General features: G+C 35.6%; 1 protein-coding gene across 6 annotated transcripts in view; it reads left to right on the top strand.

The window, feature by feature from the left end:
* Positions 1-18,854, top strand: part of USP24 (ubiquitin specific peptidase 24) — a 146,703-nt gene that overhangs the window by 54,893 nt on the left and 72,956 nt on the right. For 4 of the 6 annotated variants that reach the window (XM_057540396.1, XM_057540403.1, XM_057540390.1 and 1 more), the window contains exons 7-21: positions 67-132; positions 4,320-4,385; positions 6,934-7,008; positions 7,623-7,781; positions 8,920-9,034; positions 9,231-9,334; positions 9,899-10,006; positions 10,213-10,308; positions 10,400-10,561; positions 10,771-10,818; positions 12,711-12,770; positions 16,000-16,107; positions 16,770-16,919; positions 17,572-17,703; positions 18,570-18,681. In XM_057540396.1, the coding sequence (XP_057396379.1) occupies positions 67-132; positions 4,320-4,385; positions 6,934-7,008; positions 7,623-7,781; positions 8,920-9,034; positions 9,231-9,334; positions 9,899-10,006; positions 10,213-10,308; positions 10,400-10,561; positions 10,771-10,818; positions 12,711-12,770; positions 16,000-16,107; positions 16,770-16,919; positions 17,572-17,703; positions 18,570-18,681 (1,561 nt within the window). The remainder of the gene's footprint in view (positions 1-66; positions 133-4,319; positions 4,386-6,933; positions 7,009-7,622; positions 7,782-8,919; positions 9,035-9,230; positions 9,335-9,898; positions 10,007-10,212; positions 10,309-10,399; positions 10,562-10,770; positions 10,819-12,710; positions 12,771-15,999; positions 16,108-16,769; positions 16,920-17,571; positions 17,704-18,569; positions 18,682-18,854) is intronic. The other 2 variants (XM_057540399.1, XM_057540398.1) reach the window with 1 other exon arrangement.

Raw genomic sequence — 18,854 nt, 5'->3', positions numbered from 1 at the left:
TAGTTGCTTGCTTAAACTATTAAGGTATAGCATTTTAAAATTAATGTATACCTTTTTTCTTCTCAGTTTGGAGAATTAGGTGGATTTGCAGCAATCCAGGCCAAGCTCCATTCAGAAGATATAGAACTTGGGGTAAGTTAAACCACTATATGTACAGTGTGGAAGTTCACTTTATCTGGGTTGCTGTGTAACCCAAGGGACATGGTCTAGACAAATTAAATGTTAAAGTTTAAGTTAATCTTTACAGGAGCAGCTTCCATGGTTCTGATAACCACAGAAATGTTTACTGTTAATCAAAATAAGCAAATTTCAGTGTATGGTGTTTGGTTTTTTTTTTTTCACCACACCGATTTCTCTTTGTGATATTTTTCTCTTAACTACTAACTTGTGGTGGTTACATGAAATTATCTTGCTATTTAGGGACAGTTGCTATATGTGGCAAGTATATGTGTACATAACAATTTTATGCCTCAGATAAGTCAGAAGTTATTTCATAGTACCAGAAACAAATAAAATATTTTATTTTAAGATTGTTTAGGGCTTCCCTGGTGGCGCAGTGGTTGAGAATCTGCCTGCCAATGCAGGGGACACGGGTTCGAGCCCTGGTCTGGGAAGATCCCACGTGCCGCAGAGCAGCTGGGCCCGTGAGCTACAATTACTGAGCCTGCACGTCTGGAGCCTGTGCTCCGCAACAAGAGAGGCCGCGACAGTGAGAGGCCCGTGCACTGCGATGAAGAGTGGCCCCCGCTTGCCACAACTAGAGAAAGCCCTCGCACAGAAACGAAGACCCAACACAGCCATAAATAAATAAATAAACAAATACTTTAAAAAAATAAAGCGCAAGAAGAGAAAAAGCAAGTGGCCCAAGTGGTTAGTTATAAAAAAAAAAAAAAAAAAAAAAGATTGTTTAGTCAGCTTTCTGGTGTTACAGAGATTCATAGATAACAAAGGCTATAACAGGAGCTTAGAATCATCCCTCAGGTGCAATACCATTATCTTTTCATGTCAACTTCATTTTCTCAAAAAATTTAACCTTGTGATAAGGGGAATAACTTAATCTTTAATTTTTCACGGACTGCTGACCTGTTTGTAACCGAGAGCACTTTGTTCTGTTCTCTAGTTAATGAATCATTCAATTATAAACTACTTATGTACTTTCCATGTAGAAGACACTGTGCTAGCTACTGTAAATTGATCAGAGCAGAAAATGATGTGGTAAAATAATATACCTAAGTGGTATAAATTGTGCTTACAATAGCAGTTATTTCTGTGGGACCATGACCAATCACCTAACTCCCTTGGTCCATCTTTGCATGAGAGCAGTAACAACGGTCAATCAGAGAGACCGGTGCTGTGGTTGGTAATAGACTATTTCTTGCTACCCAGTGTTTATCCTTAAAGATCAGATGTCTGCCAGCTCATAAATACTTCTACTGACACTGATCAGAGGCCTCTTCTCCCTCCCTGACTGTTAACTAGGTTGTTAGGCTGTCATTTTGATCCCCATTAAATGGATCAAGTATGTTAGAGACGACTCTTGACCTGGAAGATAATAGGTAGTGACTTAAAAAGCAAGACAAAACAAAACCTGTTCTGATATAGGGTTTTATCCAGCTTGCTTGTTTCTCAGGAACTGGCTATATTGGTCATTGGGCAGTATTAGAAATGGACTTCATTTTTTAAAAAGGTTAAATAAAACGCTCACTAATTTCCTGCAGAGTTAATTTATTTAAACAAACAAACAGAGAAGCCCAAAGTTTCTCCCCTACTTGGATGAAAATTGGCCAAGGATGGATACATAGGAATCTGGGCTTGCCCTCATTATCATCAAATGTCTTGAAGCTAAAGATACCTCCAAGATTTTTCCCTTAGGTCAGACCATTTTTCAGACAACTGTGTTGTTTGTTGCAGTTGATGTAAAATTAGATTGTTTAGGTTGTATTGAGAAGATGGTAGAAATTCAGGCGTAGGAGAAGGAGATTGCAAAGATTGAGACTCTAATTTTGCAAACAGGTACAATTAAAATTTCACAGTAAGGGCTTCCCTGGTGGCGCAGTGGTTAAGAATCCACCTGCCAATTCAGGGGACACGGGTTCGAGCCCTGGTCTAGGAAGATCCCACATGCTGCAGAGCAACTAAGCCTGTGTGCCACAACTGCTGAGCCCGCGAGCCACAACTACCAAAGCCTGCGCACCTAGAGCCCGTGCTCTGCAACAAGAGAAGCCACTGCAATGAGAAGCCCACATGCCGCAACGAAGAGTAGCCCCTGCTCGCCACAGCTAGAGAAAGCCCGCATGCAGCAATGAAGACCCAAGGCAGCCACAAATAAATCAATAAGTTTTTTTAAAAGTCACAATAAATGTCTGATTTCTGACCAGTTAAGAAGGTGACTATGTCCCAGAATAAATTTAGGCCGTGTTATAAGACTGAGTACAAGTGAATGTCATCATTTTACATTTATATTTACATATTTTTGGATTTGAAAAATACTGGGGAAAAAAAGTCATTCACAATCTGTCAGTTTAAAATACCTGTACAAAGTAAGAAGTGAAGGTTTCCTGTCCTCCACCCCACCCCAACACATACATCTACCTCCTAGGTCATGGTTACCCATATAATGCATAGCCTTTCTGACTTTTTCCTAAGTTTATATAAAGTATATCTGCATGTTCTCTCTTTCTCTTTGAGACCAAATTGTAATCAAACTATACCTAGTAGCATATTTTCATATAACATTATATCATGGACATCTTTCCAGGTTAGTGCTATCAGTGTTTTTGATGACTCCAATGTATTCCTGCAACTGTTGTACTGTGATGCAGTCATTTATTAATGAGCATTGGATTATTTCTAAGTTTTTGCTATTACAGAGAGTGTTCCATGTAAATTTGTCCTTGTGTGCATTTGCTGCCATTTCTGAAGGATAGATTCCTAGAAAATGGGATTTCAAAGACTATATACATTTTAAAATTATAATTGATAGTGCTAAATCTTTCAAAAAGCAGTGACCAGTATATACTCCCACAAAGTCATTTCCTAGTACTGTCATTAGTGTTGAATATTGTTAGTCTTTAATTTTCCAATATGATGGACCAAAAAAATGGTATTTTATTATCTAATTTGCAATACTCTGATTTCCTGTGAATTTGAGCATTTTGTTATATGACTATTGGCTATTGGCATTTCTTCTGTAAATTTGATCTATTTACATAGGTCTTTGGGGTTGCTTGTCTTATTAATTTTTTTCTTTTTATATTAAGTATATCAATGGCATGTCTATTTTGTGTATTTGTAAATTTCTTTCCCAGCCTTTTCCTTCTCTTTTCATTTCTGTTGATGGTGTCTTTTTGCCATACAGAGGCTTCAGAATTTTATACAGTCAATTTTTTCCTTAATGGCTTAAAATTTTTCTTATTTGCTTGGGAAGTGTTTCCTTCCCCATCTCAAGGTTATAAAAATACTCATTTAATTTTATACTTCTACAGTTTCATTTTTTAAACTTAGTTCTTGAATTCATTTAGAATGTGTTTATATATGGTGTAAGATAGAAATCCAATTTTATTTTCTTCCAAATGGGTAACTAATTGTTAAGATCCTTTAAAGAATATTCCATTTTTTTCTTCACTGCTTTGATTTGTTGGCTTTATCAAATGTCTGAGTCCCGTGTATACATGAATTGTTCTTGGACTTCTGTTCCTGTCATTCATTTGTTCGGTCACTCTGCCATTTTTATACCATTTCTCCAATGTTTTCATTATTGGTAGTGCCAGTTTTGCTCAACGTCTTTCTTTTCTCAAATTTTATTGATCATTCTCATATTTTTACTCTTCTGAATATAGCCAGCATGTCAGGTTCTCCTGCAGAAAGTTCCACCAAGACCATATGTGGAATTGTGTTCAGTTTGTTCATTTTTACAGTACTGGTCCTTTCCATTCAAGAACATCGTATCTCATTTATTTAGACTATTTATGTATTTTTGTAAAGTTTTATAATTTTCTTCATGGAAGTCTTAAGTGTTTTTTTGTTAAAGGCACATTTCACTCCTTCCCCAACTATTCTCTCCTTTTTCAAATAAAAATTTTTATTATTCTGCAATGTGAACGTTAGAATCATCTCATCCAAGCCTTGAAAGAAGTTTTATTGGCATATTATGATTTAAATCACATTTCTACAGTAATTTAAATAAATCGACATCTTTATATCAGTTCTTCCTATTCAAGAGTATAAAATGTTCTCTGACATATTAAAGGGGATTTGTTTAATGTTGAAAGGAAGAAACTCACTCACATTTATTTCTCACCTTCACTGTCTTTTTTCAGGCAGTATCAGCACTGGTGCAGCCCTTAGGGGTGTGTGCAGAGTACCTCAACTCCTCAGTGGTACAGGTAAGATAGGCCATCTTACACTTACTTCAGAGGTGATCTAAGACATACAAACAGTAAAATTATCTTTTTATCCGGTTGTTCAGAATTGTGCCTAATTTAGAGTAACTTCTTTTTTTTCGGATTAGCTATCTTTATAGTGAAAATATTATCAGAAGATAAATAAAAGTGATTACTAATTTAAGGTATAGGAGACCTAACATTTAAGGTTATTTACCTTTTCAATTTATCATTTTATCAAATATAATTACATATTATAGCATATATTTTTCTTTGTTTCCTTCACTATAAAATAGGTGGCATATATCCCTACCCCCTTTACAGGATTATTTAAGGGTTCAGTGCCATTATGTATTAAACAGTGCTGAGTGGTGCTGGGCTCACCTGCTAGCCAAGTCACTCACTCTCTGAGGAACAGTTTAACAGCACATCTTGTCTGATTTCTTGCCTCTGCAGATTGTACGTCAGCAGGTCACAGGATAGTCAAGGCTGCAGAATGTTCAGCTTCCTAATGTTTAGGGCTTATTACATTTTCTTATTCCTTTCCATTTCAGTTAACAAGTTTTACTGAATAAAATGTCATGTTGAAATGCCTCCATTTATTATTTTCTTTATAAAAATAAGTCTGTGAAACTTAAAACTTTCACAGAGATTTTTTAAAATCACCACAAATGGTTTTGAAAGCTTAGTGTCCTTTGGAAGCAAATAGTATGCACTGTTCCTTCTTTCTAATATTTAATTTACTTAGGGCCATTTTAACAAGGGGGATATAGGATTTTTTTTGTAGGTTCTGGAAATTCCTGCTATTTCTAAGTTTTAAGTGCCTTCTTTAGATTTCAAAGTAATACTGTAAGATTTTTAAATGAAACAGGATGGTTACTTGTGTATTTCTTCATTCTGGATACTAAGGTCTTTAGAGACATCTAGTGTTCTCACTTATTAAGCATATGAATACAATCATTCGTTTTGTAGCTGAAACACTAAGACATAGACAAAATGATTTGACTTAATAATTTAATAATTGGCTTTTTAATAATCAGAGCCAGGATTGAATTTTTAAATGCATGCTTTTAAACCCGTGCATTGCTCCATGGAAAGAGATTCAGTGTAAATATTCCAACTGTTAATTAATACTAAGTTCTCTAGAAATTCCAGGTTTTGTATGTAAACACAGTGTACTTTTTTTTTTTTTTTTTTGGCTGCGTTGGGTCTTCGTTGCTGCACGCAGGCTTTCTCTGGTTGCCGCGAGTGGGGGCTACTCTTCGTTGTGGTGCATGGGCTTCTCATTGCGGTAGCTTCTCTTGTTGCGGAGCACAGGCTCTAGGCGCACGGGCTTCAGTAGTTGTGGTGCATGGGCTTGGTAGTTGTGGCTCGCGGGCTCTAGAGCGCAGGCTCAGTAGTTGTGGCACACGGGCTTAGCTGCTCCGTGGCATGTGAGATCTTTCCGGACCAGGGCTTGAACCCGTGTCCCCTGCATTGGCAGGCAAATTCTTAACCACTGTGCCACCAGGGAAGTCCAAGCACAGTGTACTTTAAAAAGAGTAAAAAGTATATGAATTTCCAACCAAAGCATATTTAACTTTATCTTTATTTGAATTATATCAAACCATCCAACCTTAAATTCATTCAGCAATAAATTCATACCATATTTATGTAAATTAACAATTGTCTCTACCACTTGCTCCTTGTGTGACTTCAGAAGACTGAAGTAACTCCTGTGACTTGGCTTCTTTATCTGTAAAATAGTGGTAATAACCATGCCTATCTCACAGAGTTGCAGTGAGAATTAAGCAGGGCTGGCACATGCTGACAAGAGCAGTGTGACTTGCCTCTTACCCTGACAGCCCTCAGTTGTCACTATACAGTTGGCATAAGTGTAAATAAAGAAATTCTACTTGGATAATCAGTTGCCTGATGTCACTTTAATTCATTGCTAATGTCTTCTTGCTTTGACAGCCAAATATTGTCTATCTTCTCTTGTCACCAGATAAGTTTTAAAAATTATTTTACTTAAATGGAAGTGATCATTTAGATCTAGCTAATAGTTTGCTACTTCTCACATACTCTTCAGAGTTAGTTACCTGGTTATGCTACCATTCTGGAGCAGTGTGTTGTATGAGTCTTGTCTATAGGCCTCATTTATATCAGTTAGCAAAATAAATGCATAAAACAGCGTATTTTTCATGGTCTGTGCTTATATTCATTTTTTAAATCAAATGCAAAATACTTTATTACAAAAATAATACATACTCATGCTTAATGTTTTAAGTTAGTCGGTGTGTCTTTGGTTGTCTTTGGTTGCTCTTCAAAGGACCCTTTATAAGACAGAAAAGAGGGATTGCACCCATATGATAGTAAAGAAGCTGAGTCACAGAATCAGTTAAGGGTTTACTTGGGATGCTATTACCTAGTTAGTGGCTGCTCTAATACTGGAATTCAGATCTTTGCATAGCACCCTCTCCTTTTTGAAATGTGAATAAAAAAGTGTCTCCTCTCTAGTTTGGGGACAGATTCAGGGTTCCTTATTAACTTTAGTACTTTTTTCTTGCAGCCCATGCTGGACCCAGTCATCCTTACTACAATCCAGGACGTGCGGAGTGTGGAAGAAAAGGACCTTAAAGATAAGGTAATGTTCTCTCCAGTCAAGTAGCCCCAATGCCTATTGGTCCGTGGAAGCAGAGCCATGGCTTAGGGCAAGGTTCACACACCATTGCTGTTTGGATTCTGGTCACATACAACTCACATCAAATTAATTTTACATCTCCTAACCAAAAAATGTTTTGTCTGAAATACCAAGTGGTTGGTGTTACCTCAGTCAATAAAATGAATGTAGGGTTGTCAGTAAGTGATACCATTAAGAATTTTACTAACATGTTGATTTTGATAGTAGTATAATTGGTATAGCATTGAAGAAGCTTTAAAATAATTCAGTATTAAAAGCTATCCAAAGGTGTTTAAAGCAATTTTAACATTTAAATTTAACATGATTTATTTTGTCTACCTTGAATTCATCGCAGAACCCTTCCCTTTTCTTTGCTCACACATGTGCTAACTTTTGTTTAGAAGTAAAATATAGTTTATTGACCATGTGGAATATCAGATACCATTAGGCCGTGGTTATTGAAAATGTCCTGTATTCCTGTGTGTGTGTAAGGATTGGCATCAAAATGTTTTCATGGTTCCTTTTTGTTTTTTCTGTTTATGTATCTGTACGTTTGTGTGTATTTTTTTACATAAAAGAGATTGGTTAGCATCCCGGAGCTCTTGTCTGCCATTAAGTTACTTTGCATGCGCTTCCAACCGGATCTGGTGACCGTTGTGGATGACCTTCGACTAGACATCCTACTGCGCATGCTGAAATCACCTCATTTTAGCGCTAAAATGAATTCCCTCAAAGAAGTAAGTTTTGCGTCCGTTTCTGGAAGACTTAAAGCACAGACACTTTTAAGTTCTTCCAAAACTTGTGGTTATTAATGTAAAAATGTTGGGAAATAAAGAATAATAATTTCTTGTAATCCTACAAAAAGAGATAAGTGATTATCTATAAAATGGTGTACATGTTTATAATTGTTAATAAAGTAATATTTTTATACGTATTACATTTCCAAATTCGTTCTGTGAAATATTTAGTGTTCTAGTGAAATTTGCTAGAACATAATTCCTTGGAATATGCAGTTTGAGATTTACTTTTTACCCTAAGGGTATAATTCCTTTTACTATATTTCAGATATGTGTTTACTTAAATTAACTCTTCTAACTGGGGTTGAGGCAAAATTTTGTTTTGTTTACAACTGTGATGGTCTAAGCAAAATGATGGAAATAATTTTCTGCAGCTTCCTAAACTTTACATGAGCATAGTTGGTTTTGGTGAGTTTCCGGTGGAGCCAATACAGTTCAGTCATAATTCCAGTTATTTTCCTTCAGTTTTATGTTAATTAGGATTCTTGGCTGCAAGTGAAATAAACTCATCTTGAATTATCTTAGACTAAAAGAGGAATTTAATGGAAGAAGGCTGGGCTGTCTCACATGAATGAGAGATTGACTAGCCAAACCGTGTAAGGGCAGGGACACATGTGGGCAACAGGATCAACTAGAATCTGAGACTGAACCACTGCCAGGACTCTATGCAGGTCTTATCTCTGCTTTTATGAGCATGATGGCCTTGTTCTCTTTCCACCTACAGAGTGGCATCTTTCATATGGTAGACATGGCCATGGATAGCTCTTGTGACTCGGGAAGGACTGATACTTTCTCTCTGGTCCCAAGTATAGAATTTGGAGGAGTGCTCTGATTGAAGTTTGGGTCAGATGTGCATCCCTGAGCCAATCAGCAGTGGCCCAGGAAGTGTGAGCTCTGTGTTCTTTTTAAAGAGACATCACAAATAAGTAGTCTATTAACTTCTAATAACTGGCCTTTGATACATTTTGGCTAATCATTAGACCACATTGTAACACTATAAAAGTCACAAAATATATATGAAGATTTTGATTATGAATATTTGCATTAGATTCAATTACAATAATCCTGTCTTTTTTAGGTAACCAAACTAATAGAAGATAGCACTTTATCCAAATCTGTGAAGAATGCTATAGATACAGACAGACTGTTAGATTGGCTAGTTGAGAACTCAGTTCTGTCAATTGCATTGGAAGGTAAGTTGCTTAAAAAAAGTTACCTAACACATACATAATATATTTATGTATAAAAAAGGTATGAAATTGTTGCTTTGACTATATTAGCCTTTAAATAATCTTATAGCAAGTTAATATTGCTTTGAATAAATAGAATCATATTTAGAAAGTCAGTGTTCACTGTATCTGTCTGCCTCTCTGGTGTTTCTTCTCTTAGGCAACATAGACCAAGCACAATACTGTGATCGTATAAAGGGAATTATTGAACTCTTGGGCAGTAAATTGTCTTTAGATGAGCTCACTAAAATTTGGAAGATACAGGTAAGTTGATCAGAATTATTTTTGCCTTTTTCTGACATTTTTTATCAGTAAGGGAGAAGGGTGGTGACTCTCTAAAGCAGAGACTTACTGCCCATGGATAAATAAATATTAATTGAAGTCACAAAATATCTATAAGCAGTTTTAAAAATGAGACATATAATACTCTCAACTGAGACCCTCAAGATCATTTATAAAATGTGAAAAGTGAGTATGTTTTTCTTGTAAAGTAATTAGTTTAAATTGTTTTTAAGCCAGTTGAAAATATTTTGTTCTCCTCTTGAAATGAATATGTCAGATTGAGAACTTGATTCTCATCTGTTTTTACATTGTCTTTTTAGAGATTTAATGCTTCTAGGAATTTAAACAAGGCCAACAGATAACCATTAATAATGGTTGCTTCTTGTAGTCTTACCAATATTATCATGCAAGTGTATGTATGCTGTTAGACTAGAATCAGTTTATGTTTGTTACTGTTTTACTTTTGCTTCTATAAATCAATAGGGAAAGACTTGGGTTTTTCCAGTTTCCAAGACTTAACTTTCTTCCCAATGTCTTCTTTTCTAGTCAGGACAATCATCTACTGTGATCGAGAATATCCATACTATTATTGCTGCAGCAGCTGTCAAATTTAATTCAGATCAGCTTAATCATTTGTTTGTTCTCATTCAGAAGGTATGTGTTCAAACGTGCTTACTTTTAAATATTTCTAAAATAATCTTATTTTGAGGTCTCCTCCCTCTAAATTAGCAGTGTTTAACTGTACTCTTCTTACTTTATTAAACTTCTTTAGCTCAAGTTTAAAGTTTTTGCATATTTTGCCAGTGTGATCAAATGGGACTGGGAAGCAGTTCCTGTGTCTTTTCTTCTTCGTTCTACAGAGCTGGGAGACCGAGACCGATAGAGTAAGACAGAAGCTCTTGAGCCTGATTGGACGAATAGGCCGGGAAGCTCGCTTTGAGACCACTTCTGGAAAGGCAGGAGAATCAAATGACTTTTTCTAGCTACAAGTACTTAAAGCAGCTTTACCTGCGTATGGGCTGGCTCACCACATGTGATTTATCGTAGGTGTTAGATGTACTCTGGGAGCTGGCTCATCTCCCAACGCTGCCCAGTAGCCTTATTCAGCAAGCTTTGGAGGAGCACCTGACAATCCTAAGTGATGCGTATGCAGTGAAAGAAGCAATCAAGAGGAGCTACATCATTAAGTGCATAGAAGATATTAAAAGGGTTGGTTTTATCTTTGGTCTAGTTTTGTTGTCAGAGCAATAGTATTGTCTGAGTAATTAGAGCCAAGTAATTTTCCTCCCCTATTATGTAAATTAAACTAAATGTCCTACCTGGAAGCTCTTACCTTAGTGTCCAAAATTGGGAAATTATAGGTAGTGCTTTTACCAAGTCACTTACATTTCTTAATATTTCTTAAAATTAATTTTCAGCCTGGAGAATGGTCAGGTTTGGAAAAAAACAAGAAGGATGGATTCAAGGTAAGAATTTGCAGATGGAACCAACTAAAAGGTATACTAATTTAATAATTCCTTTTAATAAATTGAATTATAATTTTAAGATAAAAGTATGTTTTAGTGTTTCTTCGAATAATATTCAGATACAAACAGCTGTTTAAATATTTGCTTATGACCTGTGCTTATTTTTTAAAGCTTGGGGGTTGTTGACTGTCAAAGGGAAAAAAAATCCAGGGTCACATTCAAAGAGTAGTTTGACTATATTATTTTCATATGATTGGAAGACCTTCAACTTAGTTTTTCTTTTTTAAAATTAAATCCAAAGTATGCACATCTTTAATAAGCACAATGGATGCTAAATAAACATCGTGTCCATTTTTCTCCCATAAGAGAGAAATGGAGGAACATTCATAGAGTCAGAAGAGAGAAAGAAGGGAAGAAAGAAGCTCATTCGTTGCTGGCACGTAGTCGTTTTCTAGGTGCTTGGTTCAGATGTGTTCCTAAAGTAATTCCTTAGACAAACGGTTATTGAGTGAGTGCCTGCTGCTAGGGCTCGATTTTAGAAGGTAGAACTGGGTAGTGATGGGTGCTGTGGAAGTCCTGCGCTCCAGGGCTTTTGCCTCCAGGTGACTGTGGACTTAAGGACTGTCCTTTGAAAGGGTGGGTAGCAGCATGTGTAGTGATGGTTGTAGCTCTCCTGTTGCTGCAGTCCGTAGCTGCTCGCCGGAGCCTGCTTCCGTGGTTGCAGCAGCCCTGATCAGAGCATGTCCTCCTCCCACGCAGGCCCTCAGGTTGCCCAGATGAAACAAAGCCTAGCAGCGAGAGGGGTTTCATTTCAGTGTTATCATAAGAAAAGATTTTAGTAAATAGCTAATGGCTTAGGAATTTCATTGGTAAAACATATTTCTTGGCTTTCCTAGTAAGTATTTCTTTAAAGGATCTTGAATACTGCTAATTTGCATTAGTAAATTCAGAGACTCAGCTCTTGCTAAGCGGCCTTGGTGACTCAGTAGGCTTTTATTCTCTTAAATTATGCTTGGTCATAAAGTTTAGTTGGGGACATTTAAGAACTTTGTGTGTTATATTTCTGACATTGAAATTTGATCAAGTGAATTTTCTACATTAAAATCGTTCACAAACTGGAGCTGGTAATGCTCAGGTTATGATTAATTGTTCCTTTAATTCAACAACATTGCTCTCTTTCTAGTCAGATACAATTTGAATTTTCCCAGTTTTCTCAGCTCAGTGATTCAGATAATTTAGCACCCTCTATCTTTATGATTGAAACTCATCCAGAGTTATTTAAGAAGTTTAAATCTTTCAATAGTAATAGTAAGAGGGAAAGGGTATCTATAGAAAATGGTCTTTTCTTCACAGTAACAGATACATTTCTTTATAGGTATGAAGGTCAAAGCTGAAGGGACTTTTTCCTCCCTCCAGGGAAATGGCTTTTGAAACCAGAAAATTCCTTCCTGATCCCTGTTCCTTCCTTGTTACATTTACAGCTGAGCAATACTTTAGCCCTTCTAGCCGGTAGCATCGCTGCATCTTTATTGCTTCTCTTTGCAGTCGCTTCATTCATGTCTGTTGTTTGATAACAAAACTCAAAAAGTAACAGGGAGAATTTTGGAGTCATTTTGTGAGTCTTGAAAGGAACATTCTTCCTTTTTTGTATCCCACTGCTCCCAGTAAAGAAATTCTGATGTACCATTCTTTCATTTCAAATAATAATAACTTGCATTTACATAGCACTTTTCAGTTGACTGAGTGCTTTTGTAGATACTCTCTTAAAGTACACATGGCTGAAGGGGGGCAGTGGGAAGATCAAAGCCCCCGATATGACTCCAGGCAGGGGGTTGAGTTATATACTGCCACTAAAGGTGTTTTTCTATGCTATGCCCTTTCCTGCCAGGCAGCAAGGTGGGCTGACTGGGAATTATGTCTCCCTGCCAGGCTACACAGAAACTAAGCAAAGGGTAAGACAAGATCACCCACCTCTTACTCCCCTCCCACCCCCCAGCTACCTCTACTCCTCCAACTGATTCCCTTTCCCTCTGCTTTTGACACTCTTAAAATTCCCAAGTTCCATTATTGTGTTCAGAAATTCTGACCTTTATTTCTCAACTTTATTTCTGTAGATTCTGCCAGGATACCCTTGGCTTCCTTGGTCCTCTTTCCTTTGCTTCCTTTATACCTTCCACTGTCTGCCCCCAACCCTTTCCCTCTTATTGCACTTATTTTTTACTTCAATTAAAAAGTTTAAATGTACTCATCCAAAAAAATATTACTAAACCAAAAAAAGTCATTTTTACTCAATTAGTGGTGTTTGTGTATTCCTTAAGTCATTATATGAAGGCCTCCTAGCACAGTGCCCAGCAGCCTTTCAATAAATGTTGGCTCCCTTCCTCTTACCTCTTCCCCTTCCTCTGTGAGGACACTAAAATCGTTACTTACCCATACCTGAGGGGCCTCCACTTGCCAAAACATACAACTGAAAGTAAAAGCAGCAAGATGCCCTCAGTACAGCCTCACAGTGATGTGCTTAGCACAGGAGGAAATACTTTTTAAATGTCCACCCATGTAAAAATTTGAACTTGGTTCTAGGTAAATGGCTAGGTCTGGTAAAACAAGGCAGATGAAGAACTGGGATATTCAACCTTGAGAAGAGAGAGCTCAAGAAAGAATAGGAAAGCTTTTTCAGCGACTTAGAGGATTGTTATAGAAGTTTGATTCAACTTACTTTTTATGTCTCCTAAGAAGTTATGGGAAGGCATGTTGCAATATGATAGATCAATGAACTTCCTATGAAAACAGTCTGACACAGAATGCACTGCCTCCTGAGTTCCTCATCACTGGAAACACTAGAAGACAAGTTTTGTAACAAAAATGAATAAGGAAAGTTTAGGCACAGGTTTGCAGGCTAAACTAGTTGACCTCTACAGCTTCATCTAACATTAGGAGTCTAATTTGGGTATACCATTAACTCCTACTTATGAAACCTCAGCTTCATTATCAGACGTTATCAGATATGTTCGTTTTAATTGTTCACCATAGTCTTCTGCCCCTTTTATAAATGGAGAAGAGTAATTTAAATTTTTCTTATAACATAACAACATAATGTTATAGATATGATGGAATAAATAACATCTGTTTTGTTTGCTAAACTTTAGAAAGGCTATATCAGAAATACTTTTTAGATTCTAAAGGGTAATTTTCAATGTTAAAAAAATAATCTAACCATAATTGACTTAATTGGTCATGATACTTTTTAATATACCTGATTATTTACTAAAGGGTTTATATCCTAATGTTTGTAATCCTTTTGGAAGGTATGAGTTCGGACTTAAGCCTTAGAATTTTAATCTCTGTCATTTTGCAACTTTTATATCCTAGCAGAAATATTCTAGCTAGTCTTGCAAGAAGTTGGCCTTTAACACATACCTTATTTCTCTGATTCTAAGATGCCAGCGATTGCAACATGCATCACAGGTTTCATCCAGTATGGACAGCCTCACTGTGGCACACCGCTTTTCATTATCTAGTGTAGTGCTTTGGACTTCTTTGAAATCTTTAAGATTGTAGAATTTTGAGGCACGTTGAAGAATATGGAGTTTTGTGTCCTTGTCTTTTTTTGTAAAACTCAAGCTGCTTTTTTCTTTCATTAAGTTGTATATACTACAAGTTAAACAGTTTCTCTTGAATCAAGGTGCAGCTTTGGACAGAGAGACGTTTAACGCCAAGTGATATAGCCCTTCACAGGGTATGAGTCTGTCACACCAAGTTCTCCTGGCTCTGGAAAACACTTTAGTCCGAGACCACTGGCAGTTATTCTTTGCTTTTTAATTGAATTGATGGACACGACAGGCTAGTCAGTGCTATATCATAGTGTAATCTTTTTGATAGCATCCAAGAAACAAATCAGTGATCTACATTTAAGTTAAAAAGCCATCCTTGTTTGGTGCGAACTATGCCACGTAACAGCAGAAATGATGGGTAGATGAACAGATACCTTTTGTAAACAGCTAAGTTTGCACATACTCACGTAAGGACAGGTATATCTAAACTTACTCCTATGCCTAGTGGCTGGTAAATTTCTTTGATACAGTTGTAAGAAGTGTCCATTTCAGAAATGTTAAAATTTATAAAACCTATATCTTAGAATCCAGGAAATACGGTATTTGCTGATTGATTGGCTAATCTCTAGGAAAGCCAGTATTATTTAGGCAGTAGCTCTCTCACATTTACGTATTTAGTAGTACGATATTTTTCTGCAAATGACATCAAAAGTAGTTTTCTGCCCCATAGGCATCTTCATCTTACAGAAAGACTTAAAGAAGCAAGGCTTTAAAAAAATAATACAGTTTTTAAAGTAAAAGCTAAGGACTTAAACTGTTGCTCAGTTTTTTAGAGAGTTACTTATCAATTGATCGATAGTGTTTAATCTGACATTCCTACAACCTTTATAATGAAATCTCATAGTTTGAAAGATGCTATTTATTCAAAAGCAATTCTCTTTTTAAAGAGTATCGCATGAACGTCAGACTTTTCAGATATGTACTTGAAGATCTGGACTGTCATGTACCAGTTTCAGAAACAACATATTTGCAAGTGTTTTGAAAAATATGAAGTATAAGTGTGAAGTGGCTGTAATAATTAATAAAAGTAGAATTCTCTCATAAAATCATTTTAACTAGGAAATACAAGCAGACCATGGATATTTTCTTTAACATTTAAACCACTATTAGTATCTTGATCATATCATTGGTATCTTAATCATGTAATTGTAGAAAACCATATTTTTATACCATTTTACTTATCAGCCAGTTCAGTATCATCCAAGTTAAGCTTTTGCCATCAATTTATTTTATTACGTCAACATATCCTAGCAGCCTGTGCTACTTAATCTATCCTCTGAAGTTGCTAATTCCTTGTCGTCTGTTTTTTGCTGATGTACCCCTATACATTTACTATCACTTCACATCCACTCCTGTTTGCAGTTCTTGGCTTTAGGATTGCATGCAGAATAAGAAGTTGAAGACTGAATTATGAGTGCATGGAGATAAACTATAAATGAGCGATGTGAAGAGAAAAATAATAGAATGTGTAACAATAAAACCTAATTGACTTGGAAATTTTTTATAGCTAATAAATTTAATCTGCTATTTATTTCTAAATTTAACTAATGTAACTTCTTTTTAACTCTAGTCATCTCAACTTAATAATCCCCAGTTTGTATGGGTAGTACCAGCTTTGCGTCAGCTACATGAAATCACCCGCTCATTCATAAAACAAACCTATCAAAAGCAAGACAAGGTAAGAGTATAGTTATATTTGATTATTATACAATTACTTGCATAACCTTTTATAATAACAAACATCAAAAGATTGCTGAGTTTTGTAGTGACTGTATTACGGTTTTATGGTTATTAATGTAATTCATTTATATTACTTAATAATCTTGAATTTAAACATCATTCTGCTTTCATTTCTATGGAGCTTTTCCTTTGATATATCCCTAACATTTATTTTTTATTTCCTTAATTTACAAAGTAAGCCAATGTTTAAAAGTTAATGGTATTTTAGAAATTAGTTTGAAAAGATTCAAAGACTTATTTTGTATTGTGAAAACATTAGTTTGCTTAAGGAGCTAGAGCTTCCTCAATGTAATAGACTTGGGAAGAAAGATCTGGAAAAGTATGCAAGAAGTGAAATAGTTCTTTTGAAAGACTTTTTTTTTTTTTTTAAGAATCCCTTTTAGAAGCAGAAATTTACCAGGGAAGTTTATTAATTCTATAGTAATTCCCTAGTAAATGTACATACCAGATTGATTTTATTTACTTTTATGTAGGAAATATGAGTGAAAAACTTTCTGTGTTTGCTATTCCTCAACTACGTGCTAAAATAGAAGCTTGTATTAAACTGATAAAATAACTGCACGTTCTCATACCATTTTTCTTTTTGTTGTTTTCTCCAAGAGCATTATTCAAGACTTGAAGAAAAATTTTGAAATAGTGAAATTGGTAACGGGAAGTTTGATAGCTTGTCATCGGCTTGCAGCAGCCGTGGCTGGACCTGGAGGCTTAACTGGTTCAACACTAGTGGATGGCCGATACACTTATCGGGAGGTATCTGGCATTGTGCTTTTGTTTCATGATTTACAGCATTCATTTGGCCTTTTTGCACTTGAACTATAAAAATAATATTTATTGGGAGTAACTCTAAAGAGGTAGCATGAGGTGTCTTTGTCATAATGGAACATTTTTGTATCTTGACTATAATCACCTCAAAATAAAAGTTCAGAAAATTGATATTTGTGGGTAAATCTTGTAAATCTTTCAGTAAATCACCCAAGATAACTGCATATGATATGGTAATAAAAATAAACATCTTTTCTTGTCTTTGATCAGAAATAATAACTGTCAGTTCTGTGGCTAATGGCTTTTGTTTTTCAAATCTAGTGGTTAGTAATATTGTTTATAAAAAAATAGAAAAATACCTTAACTCACCAGTTGTGTTGTGGTATTTTACTCTGAGATTGCCGAAATTGTATTTTTTGGGCATCTAAAGTCAACTGAGTTTGTGTTAGACTTCAAGTAGTTTCTGCTACATTGTATTGTCAACTTGTAAACAGATTTCTCACATTTACTTTACCCTAAGTTATATGAAAAAGCATTAGGTAAAACTATTGGTTTAATTTCAAAGTTTTTTTGGTTTTTTAATTTTGCTTTTACATATGAATGCCTGGAGTTAACTAATTAGCATTATTTCTTTTTCCAGTATCTAGAGGCCCATCTAAAATTTCTGGCATTTTTCTTGCAAGAAGCTACTCTGTATCTGGGTTGGAATCGTGCCAAGGAAATCTGGGAGTGTCTTGTGACTGGCCAGGATGTTTGTGAATTAGATAGAGAGGTAAGAAGATATTGTGGATGAAGTAAGACAGCACTGAAACTTAATAGTATTTCACTTTTTTGTGTGCATCTCACATTTTTGTGTGTCTCACATCTTCAATTCTAAACACTCTTCAATTTACTAAGCACACATTTATACTAATAGGCTAGGAACTGTAAGTGTTGAAAAGATATTTTATATAATATATATCTGTGATATAGACTAGTGTGTGAGATCTTTGGTTAAGTCTGATACCATTCTGGATAAAACCAAATTCAGCCAAATGAGTACAGCAAAAGAATTCTTGGTGTGTCTTTTAGTATTTTTTTCCCTCCCATGAAACTAATTTTAAGTTAACCAGTAGAAAACTTTGAGTTCCTATAATGATGTTGTATCCCGGAAACACTAAAGAAGGAACTGATACCTAGACAGATCTTTAGAACTACAGTTACACAGCTGAAAATAGATTAAACCAGGAGCACCACACTGCTTTGACGTTTTCTAACAGTGAATGGCTGTTTCCTCATCTCATTTTGTAGAATAGTGTTAACTGCATCATAAGATTATTGAAAGGACTAAGTATGTGACAGTGCCTAGCACAGTGCCTGGCACATAGTAAGGCTTATTAATAAATGTTGGTGGAAAAACCAAAGTGTAACAATTGAGTGAAAAGCATGAATATATATTTTCATTATCTAGAGGAAAGATGGCCGTAATTAACTGCTTTATTTAGTTCCAGAGTTACAACCAATTCAGTTTTGAGTGGTATTAAGGCAATATAAATTTCTAAAGAATTAAAAATAATTTATCTTTGCTTTCCCAGTTTGGAATATGTATTTGTCTGAAATGGACTTTAGTTACAGGGTGATATTTGTCTTGATCCGCAGATGTGTTTTGAATGGTTTACAAAAGGGCAGCATGATCTTGAGAGTGATGTTCAGCAGCAGCTCTTCAAGGAGAAGATTCTTAAATTGGAGTCATATGAAATCACTATGAATGGTAGGGAAAAAAACCTTAAAATCATTTTTTCAGTTCTTTAAGAATTTTATACTTTTCTTCTCAGCCCACTCTCAGAAGCAGCTAACCAGTTTGGGATATCCTTCTGGACTTTGCCTTATGCATATAAAGACATAGCTATATATACATATGTTTATATACACAGATAAATTTCT

This window comes from Balaenoptera acutorostrata, chromosome 1 (assembly GCF_949987535.1).
Source record: "Balaenoptera acutorostrata chromosome 1, mBalAcu1.1, whole genome shotgun sequence".
NCBI classification, from domain to species: Eukaryota; Metazoa; Chordata; class Mammalia; order Artiodactyla; family Balaenopteridae; genus Balaenoptera; species Balaenoptera acutorostrata.
The sequence above is the reverse complement of the archived record's forward strand: the minus strand, read 5'-3'. Positions and strand labels throughout refer to the sequence as shown.